Source organism: Scomber scombrus, chromosome 24, assembly GCF_963691925.1.
Source record: "Scomber scombrus chromosome 24, fScoSco1.1, whole genome shotgun sequence".
Classification (NCBI taxonomy): domain Eukaryota; kingdom Metazoa; phylum Chordata; class Actinopteri; order Scombriformes; family Scombridae; genus Scomber; species Scomber scombrus.
The window spans coordinates 15,879,590-15,905,798 of record NC_084993.1 but is presented as its reverse complement, the minus strand read 5'-3'; the positions used below and the strand labels follow the sequence as shown (position 1 = coordinate 15,905,798).

At 38.7% G+C, this 26,209-nt stretch overlaps 1 protein-coding gene across 1 annotated transcript; it reads right to left on the bottom strand.

The window, feature by feature from the left end:
- LOC133976442 (protein SON) lies at nt 1-24,303 on the bottom strand. The gene is made up of 20 exons (XM_062414655.1): nt 24,211-24,303; nt 22,993-23,208; nt 19,709-19,743; nt 19,355-19,557; nt 18,243-18,439; nt 16,869-17,086; nt 15,830-16,115; nt 13,561-13,754; nt 12,473-12,625; nt 11,844-12,019; nt 11,498-11,632; nt 10,873-10,959; nt 9,690-9,908; nt 9,310-9,420; nt 6,557-6,673; nt 5,447-5,594; nt 4,978-5,046; nt 4,147-4,262; nt 3,285-3,386; nt 1-1,113 (listed from the first exon to the last, which is right to left on the bottom strand). Exons 1-20 carry the CDS (start codon nt 24,291-24,293, stop codon nt 1,036-1,038), a joined length of 2,943 nt encoding a protein of 980 aa, XP_062270639.1. The 5' UTR covers nt 24,294-24,303; the 3' UTR covers nt 1-1,035.
- Between the last annotated feature and the right edge of the window lie 1,906 nt (nt 24,304-26,209).

The following is a 26,209-nucleotide window of genomic DNA, read 5'->3' as shown; positions in this document are numbered from 1 at the left end:
TATAATCTTTATTTCTGTTTACACATTTTTTGAAGGTTAGTTCTATAATGTTTAACAGCCTCTTGAAAGAGAAACATTTTGTTTGAGGCCACAAATGTAATATAAGGACCAACAGAAAAGTTGTTGACCAACAATACACAGTGATTTACAAATACAGTACAAGTCTTCATTTAACAGCCCAACTCAGCTCTGCCTTGCTGTGACCACTGAGACTAATCCAGTTCAGAGAAACTTGACTAGTCTATGGTTAGACTACAGTATTGGTCAGCTAATATATCAGGCTGAAATGCTACTATATCATACACATCATCATACATGCATACATACATACACGCCATCCACTTCTGATATGATGGAGAGACTTTTGCAGTTGTAATAACCTGGCAAAAATATATCTGCAACCTTGTCATGAATACTGTAACATGAAGTGTGATTTTTCAGGTAGAAAATCTGGATTTTCCATACAAAGATATTCTGCATCCTCTGAAGCCAGGCCGGTCTTCATGGTTCTCACTGGTGTTCATTTCTTAGTGGATAACTAAGCCACCAGAGTGGAATGATGGACCTGTTATTTAAAGGACCAGTGGGTAGGATTTAGTGGCATCCAGTGGTGAGGTTGAAGACTGCAACCAAATGAATTCTCTTCGAAGAGTATAGGAAAACCTACTGTGGCAGTGAAGCTCGTGAAAAATGTGCGAAGCCCTCTCTAAAGACAGTGTCTGATTTGTCCATCCTGGGCTTCTGTAGAAATATAGCGGTGCAACATGGAGGGCTTCATGGAAGAGAACCTTGCTCCCTCTGTAGATATAAAGGGCTCATTCTGAGGTAATGAAAGCACAACTATTCTTATTTTGAGGTGAGTATCACTTAAAACATACTCATGAATATTGCACTACGTGCCACTAAATCTTACATACTGCTCCTTTAATGGGACGAAACAGCCTGTCAATCAGTCAGTGTCCCACAAGTGAAGTGAGAATCTTGTGAAACAGGTTAACCATGCAGAGTCTGTCAGGTCCATTATTTTGTGTATGTCTATGTAGAGAACAGGGGACCAGTAGAAGCAGCAGTGAAGACAGGGCCAGTGTAGAGTCCCGGTCCATCAACAGGAACCTAGCAACAGAAGAAAACAGGTGAATATAAAGGAGCATAGAATTCATCAGATATTTGATGATCTTATGATATCTTTTAAATCATAAGCAGCATGAAGTCTATGTTAAGTAACAGTATTGGAAGACATTAACTCTGTGTGGACATGAAGCACAAACAGTCAATTAGACTTATGATAGGACTAAAGACTTTTTAAGACCTTCAGAGCTTTTTTAGCCGTATATTGTTTTTTTAATTTTCTTTTCCTTCCTACAGGTTGCACAGGTAGTGTGTGAGCTTCATGTTGTTTTTGACTGATTTATTTTTATTTATTCAAATATTATTAGCTTTTAGAGTTCATAACTGTATGTCATCAGTTCATACAATGTATTGACATACTAAATATAACAGGAGGAGTCTACAGCCATGCTAGCATCTCTGTGAAGCTGAAGGCTACTGTCAGCATGCTAACATTCTCACAATGGGTGTCTCCATCTCAGCTAATGCTCCCAGATGCACTTGGAATGAAAAACATGAAATGAAAAAGGAAGAAAAGCCTTCTTGCTCATAAAGAAAAAAATAGTATTGTTTTCTGTAACAAAGTTATAAAGTTTGTAATAAAGTTAGAGCAACATTGGTGCTTTCATCTCCGCCTCTTCAAAAAGTCCTTGAGCAAGACAGTGACAGCGCCTTGCATGGCAGCTCCACCGCCATCAGTGTGTGAGTGTGTGTGTGTGTGATTTAGACACAAATTGAAAAGTGCTTTTTTCCATTAAAGTAAAAAGCACAAGATAAGTGAAGTTTACAGGAGTGCTTTCATGATTAAGTCATATATTTATTTTATGAGTAAAAAGAAAGACATCTCTGTGTCCTCACTCCTCCTCTGTCCAGACTGTCAACCTAACATGTTCATATGAGTAGATTTGCTCATTGAAGCTGAGCTAAAGTGAATTCTGAACTGGTGATAGCCCTACAGGAAAAGTGAGGGGTCATCAAAGTTATTCATATCTGAACCAATCATCGCAATCCATCCAATGACCTCAATTTGTATCCATCTTACAAATCAAGTCCATACAATTTCTATTTATTCAGCCTAATATAACACAAAATTGGCTTCAGGGCCTTTATAATCTGTAAAGTATTAAACACCCTCTGTGTTTAGACCCAAGATTGAGGACAAACAGTAAGGGGGAAAATGGAATAAAGTTCAGGAAGAGCAGCAGAGGAGAAATCCCTCCTCTAGCTTTTCTTTACATTAAGCATTACAGCCTCCAGAGCTGCTGGCAAGGCTGTACAATCTTCCTCTGCATTAGTTTATGCATACATGAGGAAGGAATTAATGACTTTTTCATGGTCATACTCGTCAAAGCATGATGTCAGGGCTTCAATTATTTATCAAGTGCATGAATTCCTTTATATTTCAATCACATTTTTGTTGGTACATTCCAGCTGTGTATACAGACTGATGAAAACGTCTCTGAACTCTGATTTGAGTGTTCTGATGATGGGGTGCAGAGTGCTGTCTAACACGTCAGTTCAAAATCTCCCAAAGGTGTTCAGTTGTGTTGAGATGTGGTGACTGTGAAGACCACAGCATATGATTCACATCATTTTCATACTCATCAAACCATTCAGTGATCCCTCGTGCTTTATGGATGGAGGCATTATCCTGGAAGAGACCACTCCCATCAGGATAGAGATGTTTCATCATAGCCAGTTATGAATAAATGAGCCTCCTAACTACTGCTGCCAGCTGGAGTAAAAAGTGTTTCCAAGAACTGATTAAACAGCTTCTGCAGCACAAGCCACTGTCACACCAGTCTGTCTCTCTTTAAGTTTATAACAGTGGAACGTCTCCTGACAGCCAGCAAACACACAGAAAAAGTTCAAACTAATGTTCAGACCTGCCAACTACAGAGTAGTGAAAAAAGACTGAATGTTCTGTTTACAGGAAACAAGAACAAATATTCAAGACTGTTGTGAATAAAATGTAAGATTTTAAGACCTTTTCTGAGGGAACCTAATGAAATGTTCAAGAGTAGCAGATGCTTTGATTTTATGATTGATCTCATGCACATGACTGCAAGGAGAATGTCCACACAGAGTCAAAGAAGATGAAATATAATCTGGTTTTCTATTCCCTCTGTGTCAGAGGAACGTCTCAGCTGCCTGTGAGTGTTATTTTAAAAGATTACCTCTCCCAGAGCCTGCAGGGCAACTGTAGCAGCCATGGCCTTGGCATGTTTCTTATTGGGACTAGCTGTCTGGGGTTGGTAGTCCACACCATTCACTGTGACCTGGACACAACAAACATGGATGGATGATCAGGTGTCAGAATTGAAGCATTACAGGATAGAATAAATAAAAGCAGCATGTGAATGAGATGAAAAAATAAATTGTACAGTAGCTCACTGATACTGTTTAAAAGTCAGATCTGAGCTGGATTGAGTTTCCTGTTACATACAGTGAGGGATTTATGGCACAGTAAAAACAGCCTGGAAGTATAGCGTGTTGCTTTTTGAGCCGTTTATGGCCTGATCTGAATCTGATAAAATAGACTTAGATAGTTAATAGTGGAACAAAAATGTTTTAAAAGATCGGCAAAACATGAAAACTGTCAATCAGAGGTCACAGCACAAGGACATTTTGAAACAGAAAAAACAGAAAATATATCTGGTGGACTGATCCTCCAGTGTGACATCTGATATCCTGAGGACAGTGTTCATATCGGAGTATAAGCACAGAACTTAGCGATCTTATTTTCCAACAATACAAATGTTTCTACGTCTTATTCTAAAAACATCTGATGCTGTTGAAACCCTCGAGCAAAGTCTGGTAACATATGTAATGAAAGTGCCTTTCAGTCAATGGGAATATTTTTGCCAGTTGAAGAAAGAAAAAGAAAAACTAAATTAAAGCCATGAGAATTTCTTCACATGTGATACAGCAGAGCTCAGATGAAGTAGAGATGAAAAGATGTAACAGTGTGCTCACACTTTCAAAATCTTAACAAAATGAAAAAGAGGAGGACTGATGCACAGAATGAACATGACCCACCTTGAAGAGGAAATTCTTGCGGTGGTCAGGACCACTGTGATGAACCATGACGAAGTCTGGCTGCATTATCCGTCTCTTATTGCACAACTCAATGAGGGCAGACACCGGGTGTTTGCCTGTACACAGAGAAAAGGGAATGAAGACATAAAGGGGCCAGAAACATCTCAGAGAGCAAACTGCCACTAAATCTTACACACTGGTCCTTTAATCCTCATTTTCTACAGCACTTCATTGTCATATTTTACCTTATTTAACAGTTCTATTGTATGTGTGTGTATGTGAGTGTGTGTTTGAGCAGTGAATGGAAACTTTTTTCTTTTATGAGAGACAGCAAATTTGTAAATAAAGGCATTCATTCACTCATAAATTCACCAGTTGGAAAAGGTTATCTAACCAAATGGAAGCGATCATTGTTCTATATGAGTACACTTCATCTATTTTCTCTTTTCCAACACAGCCCTTTTCTGATCCTACTTGATGCCAGTGACTTAATCTCTCAATTAAGTTTGAACTGCTGCTCTTATTATAACCACATCTGTATTTATTTATCTATTTATTACGCATTTATTATATTCTCTCTTTTTTTTTACCCTAGGGTATTTTATGTGTCACATCATTTGCTGGTTTATGTTATTGTCTGTTGCTGTTTTTAAGTGTATTAGCCACGAAGATTCACAATTGTGTTGTACTGCTGTACAATGACAATAAAGGCATTTCAGATTGAAGACATATGAAGTAGTGTGAGGCTAAAATGTATAACTACGTAACTTTATGCAAAGTCAATATTCAGTTTTATTATCAGTGTGATTGCGTCTGCTGTGTGTCTGTTACCCATTAGATCCTTGGTTACCACCAGTCCTCCTGTCTGTTTCTGTGGCTTCTCTCCTTCAGCAACTAGTCCTGAAACACACAAAAATCATCATCATCATCATCATCATCATCATCATCATCATCATCATCATCATCATCATCATCATCATCATCATCATCATCATCATCATCATCATCATCACCACCACCACCATTAGTATTAGTGCAATTATTCTCATCATCAATATAAAAGAGTAGTGTGTATGAGTCAGGATGATCAGGTGGAATGTGAACAATGACAGCAACGTGACAGCAGGTCTGGAGGAGCTATGACAGTCATATGGAGACTAGTATGTAAGCAGTTTAAGTTATTCTTCACAAGCTGCAGGTCACACTCAATTATATCTGCAGACAATTTCTTTAAAAACACTGATGATAAAAGCTGTATGACTCTGCTGTTGCTACAGTGCTCTTCAGATTGGCTTCAGACCTTTGCGGTCGACCTTGAAGTCGATAATGATCGGCTCCACGGTGCCCTCACGGTTCCTCCCGAGGCCCTCTCCTGTCCTCCAGCCCATCTTTCTCATCAGGAACTCCCCGACACCCCCGGAGACTGGAGCTGCTCTGAGGAACTGGTCCTGAGCAGTGCACAGTGAAAACTCGATTACATCCTGATATCTCATACAGGTAGAAAGTTGTCTAATCTATTCTAAGCTTGATGATGACAGTCATGTCTGTACAGCACACACTGGGGATGTCTAGAAAATCATAATGTGACATAATCATAATAACATAATAAACATAATCATGCACAATAACAAGTTGGATTGTTGTGACTTTTGATAACCAATGGTCAACTGCAGATCACTTGACACAAACATTTACATATATCTATTCATAATATGCCTCTTACCACAGGGTTTACATATAAAGGAAATAAGGATAGAGTAATATAATCCAGAAGAGGAGAAAGTTTGAAATGCATTTTGGAAGTTTGAAAAGTTTGAAAACACACAATATCAAATCAAAAATCTAGACCCAACCCAGTGCATTAAGGAACATGTAAGTCAGGGGTTTTAATAGTGTGGGCTCTCAGACTCAATTTTGACGTGTGTTCATCAGCAGGCCACCAACCACAGCACTTGTCCAGTCCTGGATTATAAACTATTGTTCTCATGGCAGCAAGAAGCCTGCTCCTCTAGATTCCTTCCTGTAAAACATCTGGATGATTTTCCCCTTTCTCACTGCGTAGGAAGCCCAGTTCTCCCACCTGGACTACAACAGTCAGCCACCGGCCCTGTGCAGCTGGTGCATAGGTGTGAAATTGGCAGAGCTTCCACGTACTCTGCAAATTCCTTTCTCTACATTTATATTCTTGTCTTCAATGCTGAGCCTCCCACAGCTTAGATTATATGTGTGTGACATCATCTCAATTTATAGTCTTTAGGACAGGCAGGTGGGGCCAGGCAGAGAGCTTAAATAGTGTTTATTTGCCCAACACAGAAGAGTTTTTATTGCAATGAATGTTCACCATCTTGAAGAGAGAGCTAGCTCTAATAAAACATAAAATAGAATGTATTAAAAGCTCATAGTAACTTACCTTCTTCAGCCATGCTTGTGGTCCACTGTTGGACAACTCCTCCGAGCTGAGGACCTGAGCTCCTGTAGAACCAGTGAAAAGACCAGGGACAGTGTTGGATTGGGCCCATGCATCAACCTATAAAATAAAAATCCATTACATCACACAATCAAAGAACTGATCACATGTAACTGATGGTGTAACTGAGAAGACAGTCTGGAAACAGAGAAACATAAAGCAGAGCTGACCACTAACAGCTGATGATATAACTGAGGCATACTGCCTTTTTGGAAATACTAATATAGTAGATGAACATTTCTAGAGCTGCAATGATTAGTTGATTAATTGATCTGATCAACAGAAAATGAACAGGCTATTGATTATATGATATATACTTAAGAAAGAATGCCCAAATGTTATGGTAGCAGCTCCTTAAATGTGAATATTTCCTGGTTCCTTTATTCCTCTAAGATAGTAAACTGAATATATCTGAGCTGTAGACTGTTGGTTGGACATTTACATCTATCTTGGGCTTTGGAGAATTTTCATCACCATCATTTCACCTAACATTTTAAAGACTAAACTACTAACCAATTAACTGAGAAAATAATCAAAAGATTCATTGATAATAATCATTGGTTGAAGTCTAATCATCACGTTCCAAAACAGCTGGTTGGAAATGGGAAACATAGAGGGATTATTATATGTAAAAATACTAGAAATAAACGTATGGCTGATCCACACTCCTCCATGACCCCCAATGCTTATTGTGTGATTTGTTTTTATTTATAACATGTATAATCAGTCTAGAATAAATGACAACAAAAACAACAACAACAATAGTAATTAGACTTACTTATGACCCAACTCAAAACTCTAAAATGTCAAAATAAATCTGTACATTAAAAGTACAGGAAACTACAATAAAGGAACATTTTGAATGTGTAGATTATGGAAGACGTTTTGACATAGAAATGTTTTAGAATGTGCTTCAATGTCATTTCTTTCTCTAAGTTGTATTGTTTATATCTGTATTTTTTGGTTCACATGCTGGGTTTGAAGCCCTTCTGGATGTTTTATCACAGGGAAACCCAGATTCAAATTGGGAAACTCAACCTGGCCATCCCCTTTGGTTGTGACTGACAGTCAATGGTAAGAACTAAATGTAAGTGATCTATATAAAAAATGTGTTTCTGTTAAAAATGAACTGAATGAAATGATCAGCCAGCATATCATTATAGGATTTTTTAACCCTCACATACTGCTCATATTATATATAATTATGTTATAATTAGTGCCTATACCAAATTTTGAACCACAAATGTATTTTATGTTCATGTTTTCTTTAGATTGGACACTATTACACTGAAAGTAGATTCAGTCACACTATACTATGATCTTATATTATCTAAAAGGAGAACATAACAGCCATAGTTATTTATGTCAGCTGCACAAAAATAAATTATTTAAAAATTTAAAAAATCAATTTTTGGACTTTTTAGGACACTATAGGAAAGTCATAAAATTTCAGACTTAAAAAAATGTATTTTATGTGGTTTTTAATTGCGTTCAAATGTCAAAATGGGTCAAATTTGACCCGAACAGTATGTAAAGGTTCAAGTTTGAAATATTGAAATCAGCATCAGCCTTAAAGATCCTGTATCAGTATGGCTCTAGTAATAATAATGTAATCATTTCTAATATTTTTGTCATATTTCCCTGTGCAAAGCTAGACAGAGCCAACAGCATGACAAACTCTTTGGGCCTCATCTTGCGGTCGGCGCACAGCGGATGGCGGGTGTGGCGCATGTGTCTTTGTTAGTTTCCCCCGGCACAGTTGTCATTTTCTCGCCCTGCGCCTACGTTGTCTAAATAGCAAATGCACTTGCACCGGTCTGTGCACCTATGGGCGTGTTGGTCTCAAAATGAGGTGTGGTCGGGCACATTGGTGGCGCGTTGCTATTTTGAGGCACAGGAAAGCGATTGTGCTACTGACAAAAAAAAAACAGGTCTAAAGTCACTGGTGCATATTTCACTGTTATTTAAGTGGCGCATCATCAAGAGTCCAATATGCATTTTAAAAATACATGTCATATTAGTTAGTCATAATATTTATCAGATTTAATTAATTGTAAAAAATGGAGAGTGCCGCTGTGGACAGTCCTAACAACCTATGAAAGTCTGTAGCCTCTGAGATGCTGCACAGGGCGCAGTGCCATCACGCACAGCCACTCACTGTTTATTAAATCAGCTGATGACACCAGGCTGCTGCACACCTCTACACTCATCAGACTGGTTGGTTATATCTCCATATTCTTCCTTTATATGAATTAAATGTGAGGTTAGCAGCTCATCAGCCAACTTTCTTTTCAGCAAAAGTAACTCATGTTTTATTAATGCTGGGTAAATGCGCTGTTATAATAGCAATCCGCCAAAGTGACAGCGCTCCTGGATATTAAAGGGAATGGGAGATGACACTCTGATTGGTTTACCGCGTGTTATGCCCAAAACACGCCTATGATTAATGAGGGGTCTTAAGTCCAACCCTTTTAGACCATGCGCCTGGTGCATTGACCATTTTTCCATCGTTAAAATAGCAAAAGTGGATTTGGACACACAAAGGCACTTGCGCCACGCGCTTCACGCCATGCGCTATAGATCGTTAAAATGGGGCCCTTAGTGTTATTTGTTCAGTATCTCAATATTTATTCATTCATTATTCATTTTTGTGAGTGTATGTGTTAATAATAATCCTTAAAATATGTGGATTATACCTGCTCCTGTGCCCGGCTGAGCATGCAGATAGCGCTGACATCATAGGGATTCTCTGCCAATCGCCTTTGAGCTTTGATCCTCTCAGTTACAGCCTGAGAGATATCCACAGGCTGCAGAGACACACAACAAATGAAGGTGAATTAAACACTTCAAACTGTACAAGCTGTAAATGTCTGCACACTTACAGACATACAAAGCTTACAGTATACAAAGCTGAGTTAAAAGGTACAAACTTACAATATTAAGATGACACATATAAAACTAACTAACTTGTGTGAATGATGAAAGTATCTTGACTGTGACCTGCATTTGTACAGGATGTCATGAACATAATAACTAAACTGCCACATACAAAGTCTATACACAGTTTACTTCTCACCTGCATTGGTGGTTCAGGAAACACGCTGTCACTTTCTGCCACAAACACTGGCTGTTCCACCACCACCGGTAACACTGCAGCTGCTGCACTTTCACCTGATGATGCCGTGGATGTCACTGTGGGGGCAGCGCTCGGGGCCTTTCTGGAGGCAGCTGCAGCTTCATCTGCCGATTTGTCAACTGGAACCCATTCTCCATATGCACCCTGTGTCTCGCCCTCCTGGACAGTATAACACATCACATTACTCACAAGGATATTTAATGATTTTATGATGGCATTCACATATATCATTTATCACAGTTATGGATACCATGGATACTACTAAAGCGGTGGTCAGAGTTGAGAGTGAAGAGGAGTTGTCTGTCAATGTGAGGGACAAAGAGGTGACCATGGAAGTGAGGAAGGGTTATCTGAACCAAGGAAAAGGACTTATAACTCAACACTAAACTAAACACTGACGAGTCACATTTCCCAATGTTAAGAGTTAATAAATGTATATGGTAACTATGCAATTGTTGTAACATTTTAACATCACTTAAGTATTTAGTAGTAACTTTAGTTAGATAAGGAGTTGAAAGAACGAAGTAAGTTATTTTGAATTTACATTTGAATATGTTTCTGAAAGTCTTTTCTTCAACTTTATTTCATTTCACTACATTATTAAAACTTTAATTTCGGTGTAGATGATTTGAGAAAATTGAATAAAGTTAATGTTTGATATGTTGACTCAACTGAATGCATAATCCTGAACAGAATATATTGTACATGAAATACACAGATAGTGACAGAAGTTTGAATTTGAGTTTAAAACTCAAAACTTCATTCCCCAGTGTAGAAAATGATTTGCCATCTCAAGTCAAAGTAAACCACACTTTAACAGTCCTTGAAACAAAGAAATTAAATATTCATCAGTACTAAAACTCTGCCTGTTTTATCCACACTTATAAAACTGTTTCAAGGAGATTTCCCTTTAAGCTGGCCTCTAGAACTTCTGAGATATTCCTTAAGATGTCTCTTAGTGTTGAACTAAGCAATTACAGTCTGGAGCAACCACAAACCTATCCAAGAATCTGACTGACAGGCTGTCTGTATAAAATGCAGACATACAACTAAACTTGGACACAGTCTTACAAGATCTTAACTAAACGTACATGTATTCAGACCTTAAGTACAGTCCGTTTACCTTCTTACGATGCTGACATCCTGAAGACACTGGAAACTCTTTGGCCATGCCTGCATCACTACGCACTGCTGGACGAACTGTCGTGTTCTGGAAACATTAGAGAAGAAGAGAACTGATGAGCATCTACATTCACACATTAGTAAAAACAGCTGACAATGTGTTAAGTATTCTAACTGGTTGTCAGGTGTCCATTAAAACCGTACATCAGGACGTCTCTAACAGATGTACTAAATCATGGTGCAGCATACAGTATCTCCTTGACTGAAACTATTTTTTAATGATTTGATTCAATCATTCTTCTGTTAACATTTGGAACTACAGTAGCGTCCAAAAGTCTGAGACCACTTTCCGATTCATTTCAGTAGGAAATGATATCAGACTTTGGACCCTTCTGTATGAGGCACATAAAATAAAAACCTAACTCTCATAGATAGTGAGGTATTATTACTAGTTTCATGTTTTTATTATTGTGAAACTTGTTTTCTTGTTATTTCTGAGCTGTAACGTAAAGTACTATCATATACTTTACTTTATTCTAGAGAGGGTTTACCACACATCCACATACATCACAACAAAGGAAACTCATTTTTTGTAAGACACAGTATAGTCGGTGTGTGGAAGTTACATTAATACTGAAGCTGATGGCTTTTTGCTCTCGAAGAGCTGATCCTCCAAAGGGTTTCCCATCATCCTCTTCATCTGACACGTGAGGCATTGCCACAGGAAGCTCTCCTTTGCTGTCCACAATCATCTTGCATTTCTACAAACACACATAGACACACAGCAAATGAAGTACTGTCTGGTAGAGTTGTAAAAAACCTTTTTTACCAACATTACATTTAGATGTAGTCCCAGACCCCATCTGACGACACCCAACTGTGTTGCTGGATCTGAAGTGCAACAGTCTTGGCACTTTCAACCTATATATAATTACACTGGATACAACAGACAAGTTATAAGGGTAATCTTACATCAGTGAACTCCTTAATGCTGATGCTGTTGGCCTGCTTTGCTACTTTCCGCTTCACTTCCTCCAAAGCAGCAATGTTGGGTTGAGCAGGGACAGGAGGTGGTTTGTTGGTGATGGAGGGCAGTGGGAGCAGTGAAGACAGAGTGCCTATGTTAGACAAGGCTGCTGTCATTGTGGCTAGGGAAATAGAAAGACAATGAAAAACAAAGTAAGCTGAAAGTTAGATTAAAGCTTGTCAACGGTTTGTCTCAGAAGAGGACCTTCATAACAAATCTGTAGTGACATAAAATCAAGCCAACTGTCAATATTTCCACCCAATGAGATCAGTTTCATTAGACTTAATATTAAAAACTCCTTTCTATATAATGGAATACAATAAAGTAGGAGCACAAACTAACCTCCAAACAATTTTAACAAAAACTGAAAATGATCACCATTTTGAAGGTTAAATTAAATAAATCATAATTGAATCATTATTAACAGTTTTTCATTCAGTTCTATCATAGTCCATTATTGGACGACAAAAGCCTTTATAGGGATGACATACAATATATATAATATACAATAACTGGATTAGTCATTATAGAAAAGAAACAGCTTACAGGAAGGAGACAAAAGTCAAAATCATACCAGCAGTCATACTAGCCATAGCAGCATTCATGGCTATACTTGGCAGGGCCAGGGGAAGCACCGTGGACCTTAGGCTGGCAGGGATGGGCATACCTGCTTTGGCACACATGGCAGCAGCATTAGCCTTGGCAATTTCCAACAACTGGTCCTTATCTGAGGAAACACAAAGAATAAAAGGATAAATATAAACTAGAAATCAATAAATTGATGTATTGATGTGATAGCTGTTTCAAGCAAGTTTCCTATGTATGATTCTAAATATGTTCAGATATTTTCCAATAGATATCTGAGCAGATATGAACTACTTAAAACCAACTTAAAAACTGCTAGACTACATACTCTAACTATGAAAAAAACCTGCAAGACTACACCAAAAAGTCCAAGTTTCTAAATCAGAAGTTCAATGGAAGCTTCAAAGGTTAGTTGTATTTTACTTAAACTTACTTCATTCAAATGTAACTGTGGTTAACAAAATTCAGAAAATGTACCTACAGAGGTTATAAATTATGAATTTCATGTGATATCACACTCCTCACTGAGGCTAAAGCTTACCAACTTGTTTCTGCTTTGAGCTGGTGAAGCTGTGATATGAAGATATCAAACAAACGATGTCACGGACTGTCAGTATTTATGGACTTTGAGATGTACCCGGAATATATAGCTCAACACCAAGCATACACTAAACAAAGCCTAAATGCATGAATGCCCACAGCTTCTCTACAGCAGCATAATCACAAGGACCTTCAAGATGCTGATCAACAGGTTTGTAAAAACTGTAAAAATTGAATATGTTTCATTCACAAGACTTATGTGCTTTGATGGTTCATGTCATAGTGCGTCTGAGAAACATGTGGTATATTCTAGTTTTGAATTCTTGTGGTTCTTTATCATTACAGCAGTGTTTTCAGTTATTCTATCAATCAGGACTCATGAAAGAACATGTGCCACTCAGGCAACTTTTTCATATGTTGACATCATGACACTAATACCTTCTTTATAAATATTAATGCCAAAATGCAAATGAAGAACATGGAACAGCAGTAGAGTTAGTCTATAACATTGAAATGAGTGATTTCATATCATCTGACCCAGTTCACTGATGCGTTGAGGGCTGTTGATGGAACTGCAGTGTTTCCGAGTGGGTGATCTATTTTTGCGGAGGATGAGTACAGGGGAGTGACTCGGCTCTCGTTTCCAGCGGTCCCTCTGACTGTATGTTGCTCTTCTTCGCCCCCGTGACACCGACCGTGAGCGTGACCTCCGTGACCTCCGGCCCCCTGATCTGTACAGACAACATGTACATACACTATGATAATCGGGGCATGCTCCACATGAATCATAGGGCAGTCAAATATGCTGAGTCGACAGCTGGGCTATACAGAAGTTAGGGATGCACAGCAGTTAAAGGAACAAACCTGAAAAAGATATGAAAATAAATGTTAAAATGAAGTGAATATACAAAGGCATGTGAAGTGGCTGATTACTGACAGATCATTTGCAGAGGGGCAGCAAATTATTACACACATGATTATAAAATACCTATCATCTCCACTACTGATTCTGTGGTTTTATTTTGTATTGTTCTGCCTAGTCTAATAATGGTAATAGTGCTTTATTTTGCCAGTGTGATGGGGTACTGATGTTCTAGTAACCTTGTTGTTGTTGTCAATAAAGATTGTTCTTAATGATTCCGGCTGTATGATTGGGCTCATTGTCATGCAGAATAAATTTGGGACCAATCAGATGCCTCCTTGACTGCATTGCAGAATGGATAAGAATGTGAACATCTTAAGAGCATAATTCACCTTTTAACTAGTTTGCCAACATGCAAAATTCTGCTCAAAATGTTACCAATTTACCACTTCAAATGATGATGTTCATGAGCTGCATCGGCTAACAGCTAGCTATTAATCTCATCAAAATGATACTTTTGCTTCACTAGCTATAGAAGCAAAGCTAGCTAGTTTCTCTAACTAGTGAGCTAAAATCAGACTAGCATTAAGGTACTGGCAGGTCTGGAAACATTTACAAATGATTGCCTTCTTGGGTTTGTGTGTGGATAAGGTTTTGTGGAATCTTGTGGAAAGACATTAACATGCCTTCATATAAAAAATGACCAGAAAAGGTAATGGACAAGTTTCTATGCCTCTGTGTGTGTCTGTCCAAAACAGATAAAGAGTCTGATTAGCCTATTGCTATTAGCAGATTCCATTACCACCTGATAACATCTCGGAATTGGCCAATCACAGTCAGCTTTGCCAATTTCATGCCCACCTCCTGTTACCACAGCAGCCAAAGACAGCAGTTACTGTGCCAAAATGGAATCCCCTAATAATGACAACCACTCAGAGGTTACTGGGCAGAAAGGAATTCGCTAATAAGAAAAAATGACTCAGCAGTTACCGTGTGGAAATGGAATCCAAAAACGGGCGTAAAGGATATGAATACTTCTTCCATCAGTGCTGCATTGTGTGCCCATTGTCCATTTCCCCGGTTAATAGCGCTGGATGTGATGTTACAGTGGGATAGGGAGAACCAATCAGATTAGACTTCTCCGATAGAAGAATTCTGATTCGCTCGTTGGCTCTGTGATGTCTATCTTTGTAAGGATTTGAGTTTTAGACCTGTCAAACTCATTGAATTGTTCCATATAGACTAAGGTTGTGTCTGAAATCATATACTAACATACTACCTCCAACATAATCAATACATAATGCATACTGTGTATAAATCAACAATTAAATATGCTATTACCAGCAGACTGGTCTCAATGAAGTATTTTTAACTAAGACAGCATAGAGTATACCAACATGCATATTTTGAATATCCAAAGAGTATTCCATTTTAAGCAGATGTATTATTTCATTACATCTGACAAAGTTCTATTTGCCTTTGTTGCTTTTAAAGTTCTTTAAATATATTTGGTGAAGTTGAATTCCAGCAACTCACCACTTATTTATCTGTGTGTATGTTTGTTATGTGCTGAGGTGATGGAGGAGATGATTAATGGTTACTTGATCTCTCTACTCCACACTGAACCTTGCATTTTAGTGGCTGTGTGTTCTACATGTTATGCTGGTTGACTTTTCTAGCAGATGTTCACACTTTGTTTTGGACTAAAATCAAAAATCCAAAGTTTCTACTAAAATCTGTCTTTCAGTCTACTTGAGGTGATTTGTACACAAAAACAATCTTTGTTATCTTAAATAAATATTGTCTATCACATTATAAGAGAAAACACATTCTGCTAGATCATCTCTGAAAACTATTTCTAAAAATCGGATGTTTTCGTTTGTCCTTATTTGAGACCAACAGGATAAAGTAGATGTTAGAGAGGAGAGAAAGCAGTTACTCTACCTTGACCGTGATCTTCTCTTTCTTGAAGGGCTGCTGGATCTGGATCCCCTCTTGTGGCTCTTAGATGGTGACTTCGATCTTTTCTGCTTCTTTGATGACTTAACTTCTTTGTTCCTCTGAGGGGATTTGGATGGTTTCCTCTTCTTCTTTACTGGTGATTTAACATTGGTAGCAGAGGTTGACCTGGGGCACTCTGACGCTTTACACTGAGGGAGGCTGGGCTCAGTGGTCTGGTAAGGTTCAGTAGATGTAGACTGGTTCAGCATAGACTGGGATGTAGTAGAACCTGTAGGTTTAGCATTAGACCATGAATGACATTACTTTGACACACCTTGAAAAGCTGCACAAACTAATTTTAAAAGGTGGACATCAAAATGGATGAGGGGTGCAGCATTATAAAACACTGAGACATGTGAGTACATGGTCTAAGCTAGATATGCAACAACATGGAATTTAAGGCCAACAGTTATAAGTGACGTGATAACAACAGCACAGTCACTTTATAAGTTAACTCACTTCTCTTGCCTAGTTCATTTTATTCTTTTATCTAGCTGAATTTTATTCTTCTATCTTTTTTATTCTAATCTATTATTTCTGTGTGTTTTTTTTTTATCATGCGTTGTTGTTGTGTGTTAGGGAGGACAGCAAAGTAAGAATTTCATTACATTGTCTGAACCACCGTGTTTTTTACTATGCATGTGATAATAAACTTCTTGAATCTTGAATCTAATATTGCACACACACACACGTGCACACACTGCACTGCACAACCACTATGATCAAGTATTATAACTGGCTTACATGTTATATCATTGGTGTTGTTCTCCCCTGTTTAAATATACATATTTTGGTATAAGCTGATTTTTCTCCTACTCGCTCCACTCCGTCCATCTCTGTATATTTTATGCCTCTACTTGTTTATGTACTGTCGCTCAAGACCAATTTAAAGGAATCCCTCCCTTTACTGTAAACTACACTGAGGTCAATAACCTGGGTTATGTCAACATGGGACAGGATGATGTCATCAAACAGGCCTTACCTTGTCTTTCTGTTGTGTCCTCTGCTTGCTCTTGTTTTGTCTCTGCAGACTTGCCACTCTGGTCAGAGCTCTGCAGCTCAGTGCATGGCTCTGTGTGCACCTCTGCACTGATGTTTATTCCTGTCTGGCTGGATAGCAGCTGGGGCAGCTGGAGGCCTTTTGAATGAACCTGGCTAGACTGTGAGGATTGATCCAAAGCTTCCTTCTTCTCTGAAGAGCTACCAGCAGCCACATCATGGTAGGACAAAAAAACATCACAATGAGAAAAGGCAGATATTAGTTCATGTAGCATGTAAGGAGGAATACTGCTGCTTTTCTCACAGTATTTATTATGTAGGTGTCAATCTACAAGCTATAATCAAACCATTACATTATTATACCACAGCTTTCTTTAAGCTATTAGACCCAAAGCTGAGGATGTGTAAAGAACCCTGACTAGGTATTAGTATGGTTAGAATTTTACTGATTCTACTACTCTTATCAACGCTCTTTTGGGTCTTTTTTATTACCGTAAAAATGAATAAATTCAGAGCAGGATTATAATTTTCTGATCATTTCAATGTATCACTTTGTTTCTATAGTAGCAGCTGTGATGTTTACAACGGCAAAGCCAGAACATAAACTCATTGATGGTCACTACCAGTCTTTCATCTTGTTCTCTACAGTAGTAATATGGATAGACTGCTGAGCAGCTGCTGGTATAGAGAGGCTGCATCCTGCATGCCAGTAACAACTTACCACATTTGAATATACTGTACATGACAGTTAGTCTGAATACTAACCCTACAAACAGTAAAGTTGGTTTGTTTTAGGTTGTTCATAACAATTTATTGTCAGTTTATTACTGTATACCAGCAGTAGACATAACTACTGTAGTTAAACATGAGTTTTGGTAAATAACTCTCACTGAGTTTAAATCACTTACAGTAATAGTAATGAGTGTACAGTAGATGTCATAAACTCATCTGCTGCCTGCTGTGTGTGTGTGTGTGTGTGTGTGTGTGTGTGTGTGTGTGTGTGTGTGTGTGTGTGTGTGTGTGTGTGTGTGTGTGTGTGTGTGTGTGTGAGGTGGAGGAGCTCAGCACTGCCCTTGTGCAAACACAGGCAACGATACAGAGAATAGAGGTGAAATGTCTGCATGCGCTTTAATAATAAAACGGTATTTCATGATCTTTCTTTCATGTACTGATAAAAGAAAGAGCCATATAAATCCTCCAGGTTCTTACTTATTTAGAACTGCTTCTGATTCAGAGCCAGGTTCTTGGGGGGAATCTCTGACTGCATTAGCCAGTCTAATGTGTGCATGTTCACATTTCACGGCAGCAAAACTGTAAGAATAATGGTGAAGGTAACTGAAGGTTTTTCTCTTCGTACCTGGACCAGGTCCTGTGGTGCTGTGAACCAGACCGGGAACGACTTCTAGATTTTCGATGGTGATGTCCAGACCGAGAGTGAGAGTTCCTCCTCACCGAGCAGGAATGGGACCGACAATTGGAATGTGACTTGGAACGGGAACGACGACTCCTCCCGTCATAGCTTTCCTCATCTCCTCTTTCTTTATTGGAGCTGTCCTGTTAGGAAGCAATAAAGAAACTTGTTGCTTTTGTCTTTCACGTCACTGATGTCCAGTATGTGTGAAATCAGTGAGGTGCTGTTCATAAAGTCACCTCATACCAAAGTTGGACCTCACAAGTATGAGAATAAGATTTATTTCTTGGGGAGAAGCATGCAGTGTTTATATTTAAAGTTAAAGAAAATATTATTTAATTGTGTTTGTCCCAAAAACAGACATTAATAATAAGTCAAGTGTGTAAGAACTACTATCCTGCATCACAATGTTTGAAGACATTTTGCAATGTTTGCATCACACTGCTCATCAGGAGGAAACTAACATTCATTCACCGTTGGCACAGCCATAGGGAGCTATTTCAACATGTGGACTGGAGGAGCTGGGAATCCAACCACCCATCTCTTGATTGGTGAATGATCACTCTACCTCCTAAAGCCACAAACACCCCAGATGACTACAGTATATTCTATTTGAACAATTCATCATTTTGTAATACCATTATATTCCCCGCTTGAGTTGATACACAAAAATCAAGGCTGCTTTGAGCCTAGCAGCTTGCAGCATCCATTTGACAAGGTTAGCTATGAGTAAGCTTCAATATCAGTAAGGGTTAGAAGGTGACAGTCGTCAAAATAAGAAAAATCAAGGTGTCACTTGGCAGGAGATATCAGGATTGACTTCTCAGTAGCTGAGAGGTAACCTGCCGAAAAAGTTAAAACCACAACCAAGCAGCATAAGTGACTGTTTGTTCCTCAGATAGAAAAGAGTTGGCCACACATCAGATTGAAAACATCTTTCTGGTTTTACTAACATCATTCACTAACAGGCCTAAGAACATGAGATTTCATCATTACTATGTCCTGTAAACATGATCAAGCCAGTTGTGTGTTTTCATTCTTTTTTTGTATGTTTTTACCTGTTTTGGGATGATATCAGGCAGGTCTTCTCGGCGCCGTGGCGATGAGCTTTGACCGCGTTTACTACCCTTCTGCTTTGATACGCATTCTGAGTCCGAATCTGATGAGTTTCCTCTCCCTTCACTTTTCCGCTTCCTCTTCTTTTTCTTCCTCTTTCCTGTTGACCGTTTGTGGCATCTGGATTTACAGCTGTTATCTTCACCTGGACAAACAGTTCAGCAGCTCTTTGCTATTACAGCATGTCATACATATTGTATACAGTATAATAGAAGTTATACTTAGAGATAATGTATACATCATTATATCATTTTGGTGATTTGAGTAGTAATTGATAAGAAAAGACAAACACTTACTTTGCTCCTTATTCGCCGCTATTGGTGTTCCTCTTCTATGAAGCAAAGATAAAACCTGAGTTAGGCACATTTGAAAAGCAGGTATTAATAGTTAAATGGATGGAAACCAACTTTTTTGTCCACATATTTCCAAAATAAACCCAACCACTGACAATACTTTACAACTGTGTATTGGTAGTGTGCTACAGGGTCCACAGAGCACCAGTGGAACCAGAGCATTGAACTGTTCATACTTAATTTCAAAATACTTTCCGTCAGAACTGACACTGGAAAATCCAGTGTCTCTTATTACGGTCCCTAGTCCTGGAATGATCTTCAGACCAAACTGAAACTTGAACCCTCGTCTCTTTAAATGATTTAAATGTAGGATAACATACATAGTCACTGCTAGCTGAACAACTGAACAATAACATGAGCCTATTTATTGCTGCCTGTTGTTCTGATTTGTATTTTACACTTTTTATATATTGTTACTCTGTTGTTGTTGTCGTCCTGTTACATGCAGCTGTGTGATGCAGTTAACTGACCCTGTCTTGGCCAGGTCTCACTTGCAAAAGAGGTTTTAATCTCAATGTGACTTCCTGGTTAAGTAAAGGTTAAATACGTTCACTTTATTCTGCAACCTAACAAAAAGCACAACTAGCAAGGCCAACTTATCAGCCAATATTATCTTACTGCAGATATATGATAACAGTTAGAAACAGCGGGCCAGATTTACTAAGAAAATTGTGTTCAACTGTGCAATATGGTTTTTTAAATGAGTTAAAAGCTGCTATCTGCTTGTAGTCAGCAGCTCATTACACAGTGAAGCCTAGTATAGCCACACACACACACACACATAGTATGAAGGAAAAGCTCACTGATAGTTCAAATCATAAGTAAAGCCCTCACACTCTGATTGGACACTGGATGTCAGGATTACAGCGATACAAAAATAATCTGAATATCACAATATCACATAAATGTTGCTGGATCAGGACCAATCCAATCACTTTTTACATTAACATTTAAATCCAGATGTTTGCTCTTAAAATGACAGATGTCAGATACTGTGCTCTGCTAGAGCTTTGTGAGAGAGTGACTGTGCAGCAGTCAGTGTGTGATAATGAAATATGACAGCATTATATCATTATAACACCACTAACTTACTTGTAATTGAAAATCTAATATATTTCCTGCACTAACTCATAAAATGACCATGATATGAGGAAGAAGGATTTTAAGGTTGAAGGAAACTTGAAATACTGGCTTCTGTGACTATAATACTACAGCCTGTATGAAAGTTCCACTCTGGTGCACAATATCTGTTTGTGTTTTGCCCACAGGCCATGTCACCTGATTGGGATGGTGGCATGTAATGTGTTAATTATGTTCCACCATCACGTAATGTGTTAATTATGTTCCACCATCACGTAATGTGTTAATTATGTTCCACCATCACGTAATGTGTTAATTATGTACCACTATCATGTAATGTGTTAATTATGTACCACTATCATGTAATGTGTTAATTATGTACCACTATCATGTAATGTGGTGTTAAGAGGTCGTGGTCATTTCGTGAATTTCTGTGAGATCAGGTTGAAGCCCGTTGTGACACCCCAGGGTGCCACATACGAAACACAAAGTGCTGCAGACTGGAAACTGGATCAACTGAGATACATTCCATCTGACCTATAGTACCCTTTCTAAACACTGTCAGTGTTACATAGTTCTCCTTTAAGATAAGACACTAGGGGCCTGATTTACTAAGATCCCAAATAGTGAGTACTAAATTGTGTGCACGGTGCAATAGATTGCGCGTTTCGCTTGTGTGCGTTTTGCAGGTGAACTACTAAGAATAACTGCGTAGATGAAATCGGGTGCAACAGGGTGGAGACAGCAAAATAAAATGTGATCAGGTTCTAGTGGAAGAGGTTAACAAATATATTGAGTTATAACAAAAACAAATATTACCAGAGAAACCAACATATGGAGAGTATTTGTGACAAAGTCAATGCTGTTAGTAAAACCAAAAATTATTCCACTCCAAAAATATTAACACAGGTGGAAAAACTCTGTCCTGTGTGTATTCTGTCATTGTGCCTCCGTCTCCTCCTCTCCACAGTGACAGAAGTCATCTGTGCCCAGTGAGCAGCAGGTTAATACCTGTCCTTCAAAGGTATTATTTATAGACGCAGTTAGCATCAAAAATAATACCTTCAGGTTTGGTAAATCACAATGCGTGTGCTAAATAACATATTTGCATTTTCTCCTCCCTGTATTTTGCACACTGGGGTTGAAACGCCTCATATTACATTCATTATGGCAAACGTACTAAATGGACAGAGCGTACTATCTTGCACAATTGAAAGACGCAAACCTGAGTGCGCTGCGTTAGTAGATCAGCTTGCATATTTTTTGCGGGTGATGTCACACGTTTCTACACACGCAGACCTTTAGTAAATCAGGCCCTAGGAGCGCTTTAGTAGCTGAGTGATTACCATGCATGCCACATAACCACAACGTCCCTGCTTCAACTCCAGCAAGTCATTTAGATGCCATATACCTTCAAATAAAGCCAATTTTGAAGCCAGTAACCAATATCACAGCAACATAGTGTCAGCTGTTTTATTAACCTTTATTTATTCAGGGAAAATTCACTGAGAGCAGTGCTTTCTTTTCCAGGAATGCCCTGATCACACTCACACAGTTACACACATTGACACCTGGAAGCTGCCCAGTACAACCACAGTCAGCCACTGAGCAGCTCCACTGGAGCAGGTGGGGTTTAACTAAACGGCATCTCAGTGATGGTAATGAGGGCAAGTGCTATTTCTTCACTTCCCCCACCCAGATTCATCCTGCCGGTTCGGGGAATTGAACCAGCGACCCTCCAGCCATAAGCTTGCTTGACTAACCTTTAGGCCACCGCTGACCCTCTCAGCATCTTTTATTTCCACCTTTTATTTCACACTGTGACTCACACACTATAAATGTCTCATAGCACTGAACTGACTGAAGACTGAAAACATGATCACTGTTATTAGTCTTTGAAGACGTTTCTCAACAAACTAACACAACCAAACTCTTCCTAATAAAGGAACCATTGAGCCATTGCAGAGCTATGGTTTGGACCCAAACATGACATTTAAAATCTAGAGAATCAACAGTCGTATCTTTTAACAACAGTATCAGTGAGTAACTCCATGCATTACAGTTATTTCTCATTCTGATGTTATAATGGTGTTGTGTAGGCCTTCATAGAGTACATATATATATTTATATGCATGTTAATGTTTCACCTGCTCTGATGTTTACTTCTTGCGTCCAGTTCTGCTGCAGACTCTGAGCTGCTCTCCTTCTCCTGGTTCCTCTTCTTCTTCTTGCTTTTGTGTTTTTTGTGCTTTTTATGTTTCTTCTGTGAGCCGCTGCACCTGAACTCTTCCTGTTTGTCTCTCTCTGACGGAGTTTTCTCTGCTCCAGCCGTCTCACCGTGAGCACCCACTCCTTCAACAGCACTGATGGACACACAAGGAAATACATTTGTTATTACAGCTACACACAGCTATCCTGTGACAGAAAACATGTGCTTAGATGAATAAAAATGATTCAAAGATCATCTTCAAGATTTTTTAGAGCTGAAATGATATGATTAACTGATTCCTGCAAACAATTAAATTAATTCACCAACTATTTCGATAATTGATTAATCGATCTGAGTCTTTTTCTCAAATGAGAATTTTCTTCTTCAGTTTCTTTAGACAAGACCTATGAGGACAGCACCTTGGGCTGTGGGACATATTTCACCACTTTATGGACCAAATAACTAATTGTAATCTATCTAAAAATTATAATTTAAAAAAAACAGGCAGATTGATCACGAATGAAAAAAAGTTATGTGCATAAATGTGCAGAATAGAACCCTGAATATGCATTCAAACAAACAAACAAACAACACATTTAACTTTAACTGCAGGTGAGTTCAAGCCTGGAGGGAAATGATGCTGTGCTAACATCATATGAGCATTAATATTACATTCCAGGTTTATTATTTGTTATGACTCAATAACTGCAGACTTGTTGCAAATGGAAAATACTTTCCAGCTGGGAAGTAAAACACACGTTTAGTCTCTATTTGTGAGCGCTTGTGAAGTATACGACGCATAGAACAATGTGAGTGTGGCAGCAGGTAGAGAGATAAAGACTAAATCATACACACATAAACATGTATGCTACACTGTCTCCTGGTTTCCACACTAACAGGAGCGCTTAATTTCCTCACCAGCTACTGTAAAAGGAGCTTTATTAACACCCAGTCAGCTACACTAATAACACATAAACAGCTGTCTCCGAAACTCTAAATCCAGAGCTAATGTTAGCTTGTGTGGTAACATTTGATAACAAAGCGTCAACCGGTCAGTACAGCTGTAAACTATGCATGTTAACACAGATTCAGCCGCTAGCTTCTTTCTGTCATTTAAACGTCGCTAACATCAAAGTGAAACACAACGTTAACATACGCTTTATCTTCATTCTGGTCTTCAATTTCTCTGATCTTATTCAATATAAAATCTTGGAATATTTGCTCTATGTTCGCTGCCATGTTTACGTGTGCGCCTAATTGGAGGTCCGGGTAGGAACTCTTTTCTGTAGCTGCGTTCCTTCTTCTTCATTGTTGGGTTTTAGCGGCAGCTTGCATCCTCACTGTGGCACTAATGATGTCCTCTGGAGTCAGTGGCGGTTCTAGCTTGAATGACGCCCTGGGCGAGACCCCCCTCGAGCTTAGAGAACCACAAAGACATCCATAAATATACACTATATATACATATATATGCCAAAAATATATACAATAAGAAATGTAAGAAGGACAGAAAGCAACAATAATAATATAATACAAATAAAATAGAAAATGAATATTCTTAATAGCACAAATCCTTCTTACACAAATGGGAAAACACACTGAAGAGAATCAAATTATTACACTATTGCACTTAGAACAGCAAACACACTGTTTAAATGGCACAACAGCCGACTAAAACCTGACTCTTCTGGCCTTCCTTGATGCAATATCGTCAGTGATGTCATCATATGAAATCTGCTCCCCTGTTTCATGATTGATACTAAGACTAAATCAATTCACCTTGGAGGTGAACAGATTCGTTTTGCATTACCTATTTTTTTTTTAGCCAATTCACACAATCCAGAAAAATAAAGATGTGCATGAACTATAGGCCTGTATTTATAATATTATGAATGAAATGTGCGTTATTTGGAGGAAAGTCGAGGTGTGACTGACTTTAGCCCACTAATTCCATTAGAGTATTGCTCTATTAAGTAGGGAGACCCAGATGTGAAATGTCCCCCCCCCCCCCCCCCCCCCCCCCCCCCCCCCCCCCCCCCCCTCTTTCACAGCTTCTGTGCACATGGCACCATCTCAGCAAGCAGGGGCACAACAGAGTGATAGGTTGACTTGACGTGCAAAGGATTTTTTTTTTTTTTTTGAAGAGCTCGTGCTGCCCCCCATGAGTCATGACGCAATGCCGCCCTGGGCGCTTGCCCAATTCGCTCATATCAGGGGCCGCTACTGTCTGGAGTAAGTTAGTTTTTAAGCGTTTAATATGTCAGATTCCCTTCATTGACCCTTTTCTAATCATTAGGAAGCTGATAAGCACTTTCTATCCTGCCTTTCCATCACCACACCACAGTATATGATTTAATCCTGCTCTTGATAGCTCAATCTTGTCATTTCTTCTATCATGTCCTTTCTCGCTGCTACTTACTATTTATATTATAATATTATAATAAACAAGAACATGCTCTACACTTTCTGATATATGGAAATGATCACAAAGACAAGATGGGTGTTGCCCTTTAATGTACTGTGTACAATTCAGATTATTGAGTCCTATCCTTAACCTGCACATGATTGTCTTCTCTTTTCTATTTCCTTCCCTGCTTCTCATAATACCAACTCTATTTTGAATGAAATGTAAATGTCTTCTTCGTGTCTCATGATTCCAGTGCTTTCTTCCCATACAATACTCTGTCCTTCTGATAATGAGAGACTAATATGTGTGTCTAACTGAAAGAATATGACCTCATTTCTGTGTTTTCTTATTCTTGTGTATCTCAGCATTATTTCATGAAGTAAATCCTGACAGTTACTGGTCGTAGCTTACCTGAGACTGGATCACTACATACTAGGACTTTGTTTGGTTTGTATTGTTCACCCCAAGATGACGTATAATTCATCACTCAGGTGGTTTGAGGTCTGTCTACATATCTCACCTTTATAGCTGCAGCATCCGTGCTTCCTGTTATTGAATCCAAGGATTATAGGCCATATTATTATTATTTTTCCACTCTCCTCCTTTCCCTAATGACCTGTAACACTCTTTTGGTTGGATGACTCTCTCCATGCCCTTTTAGATATACCCAATAGTTTACAAGCAACTGTCTTTGATACAAACTCAGTGGCATGTCTCCTCCCTGGACTTGAAGCACACACACTGGCCATGT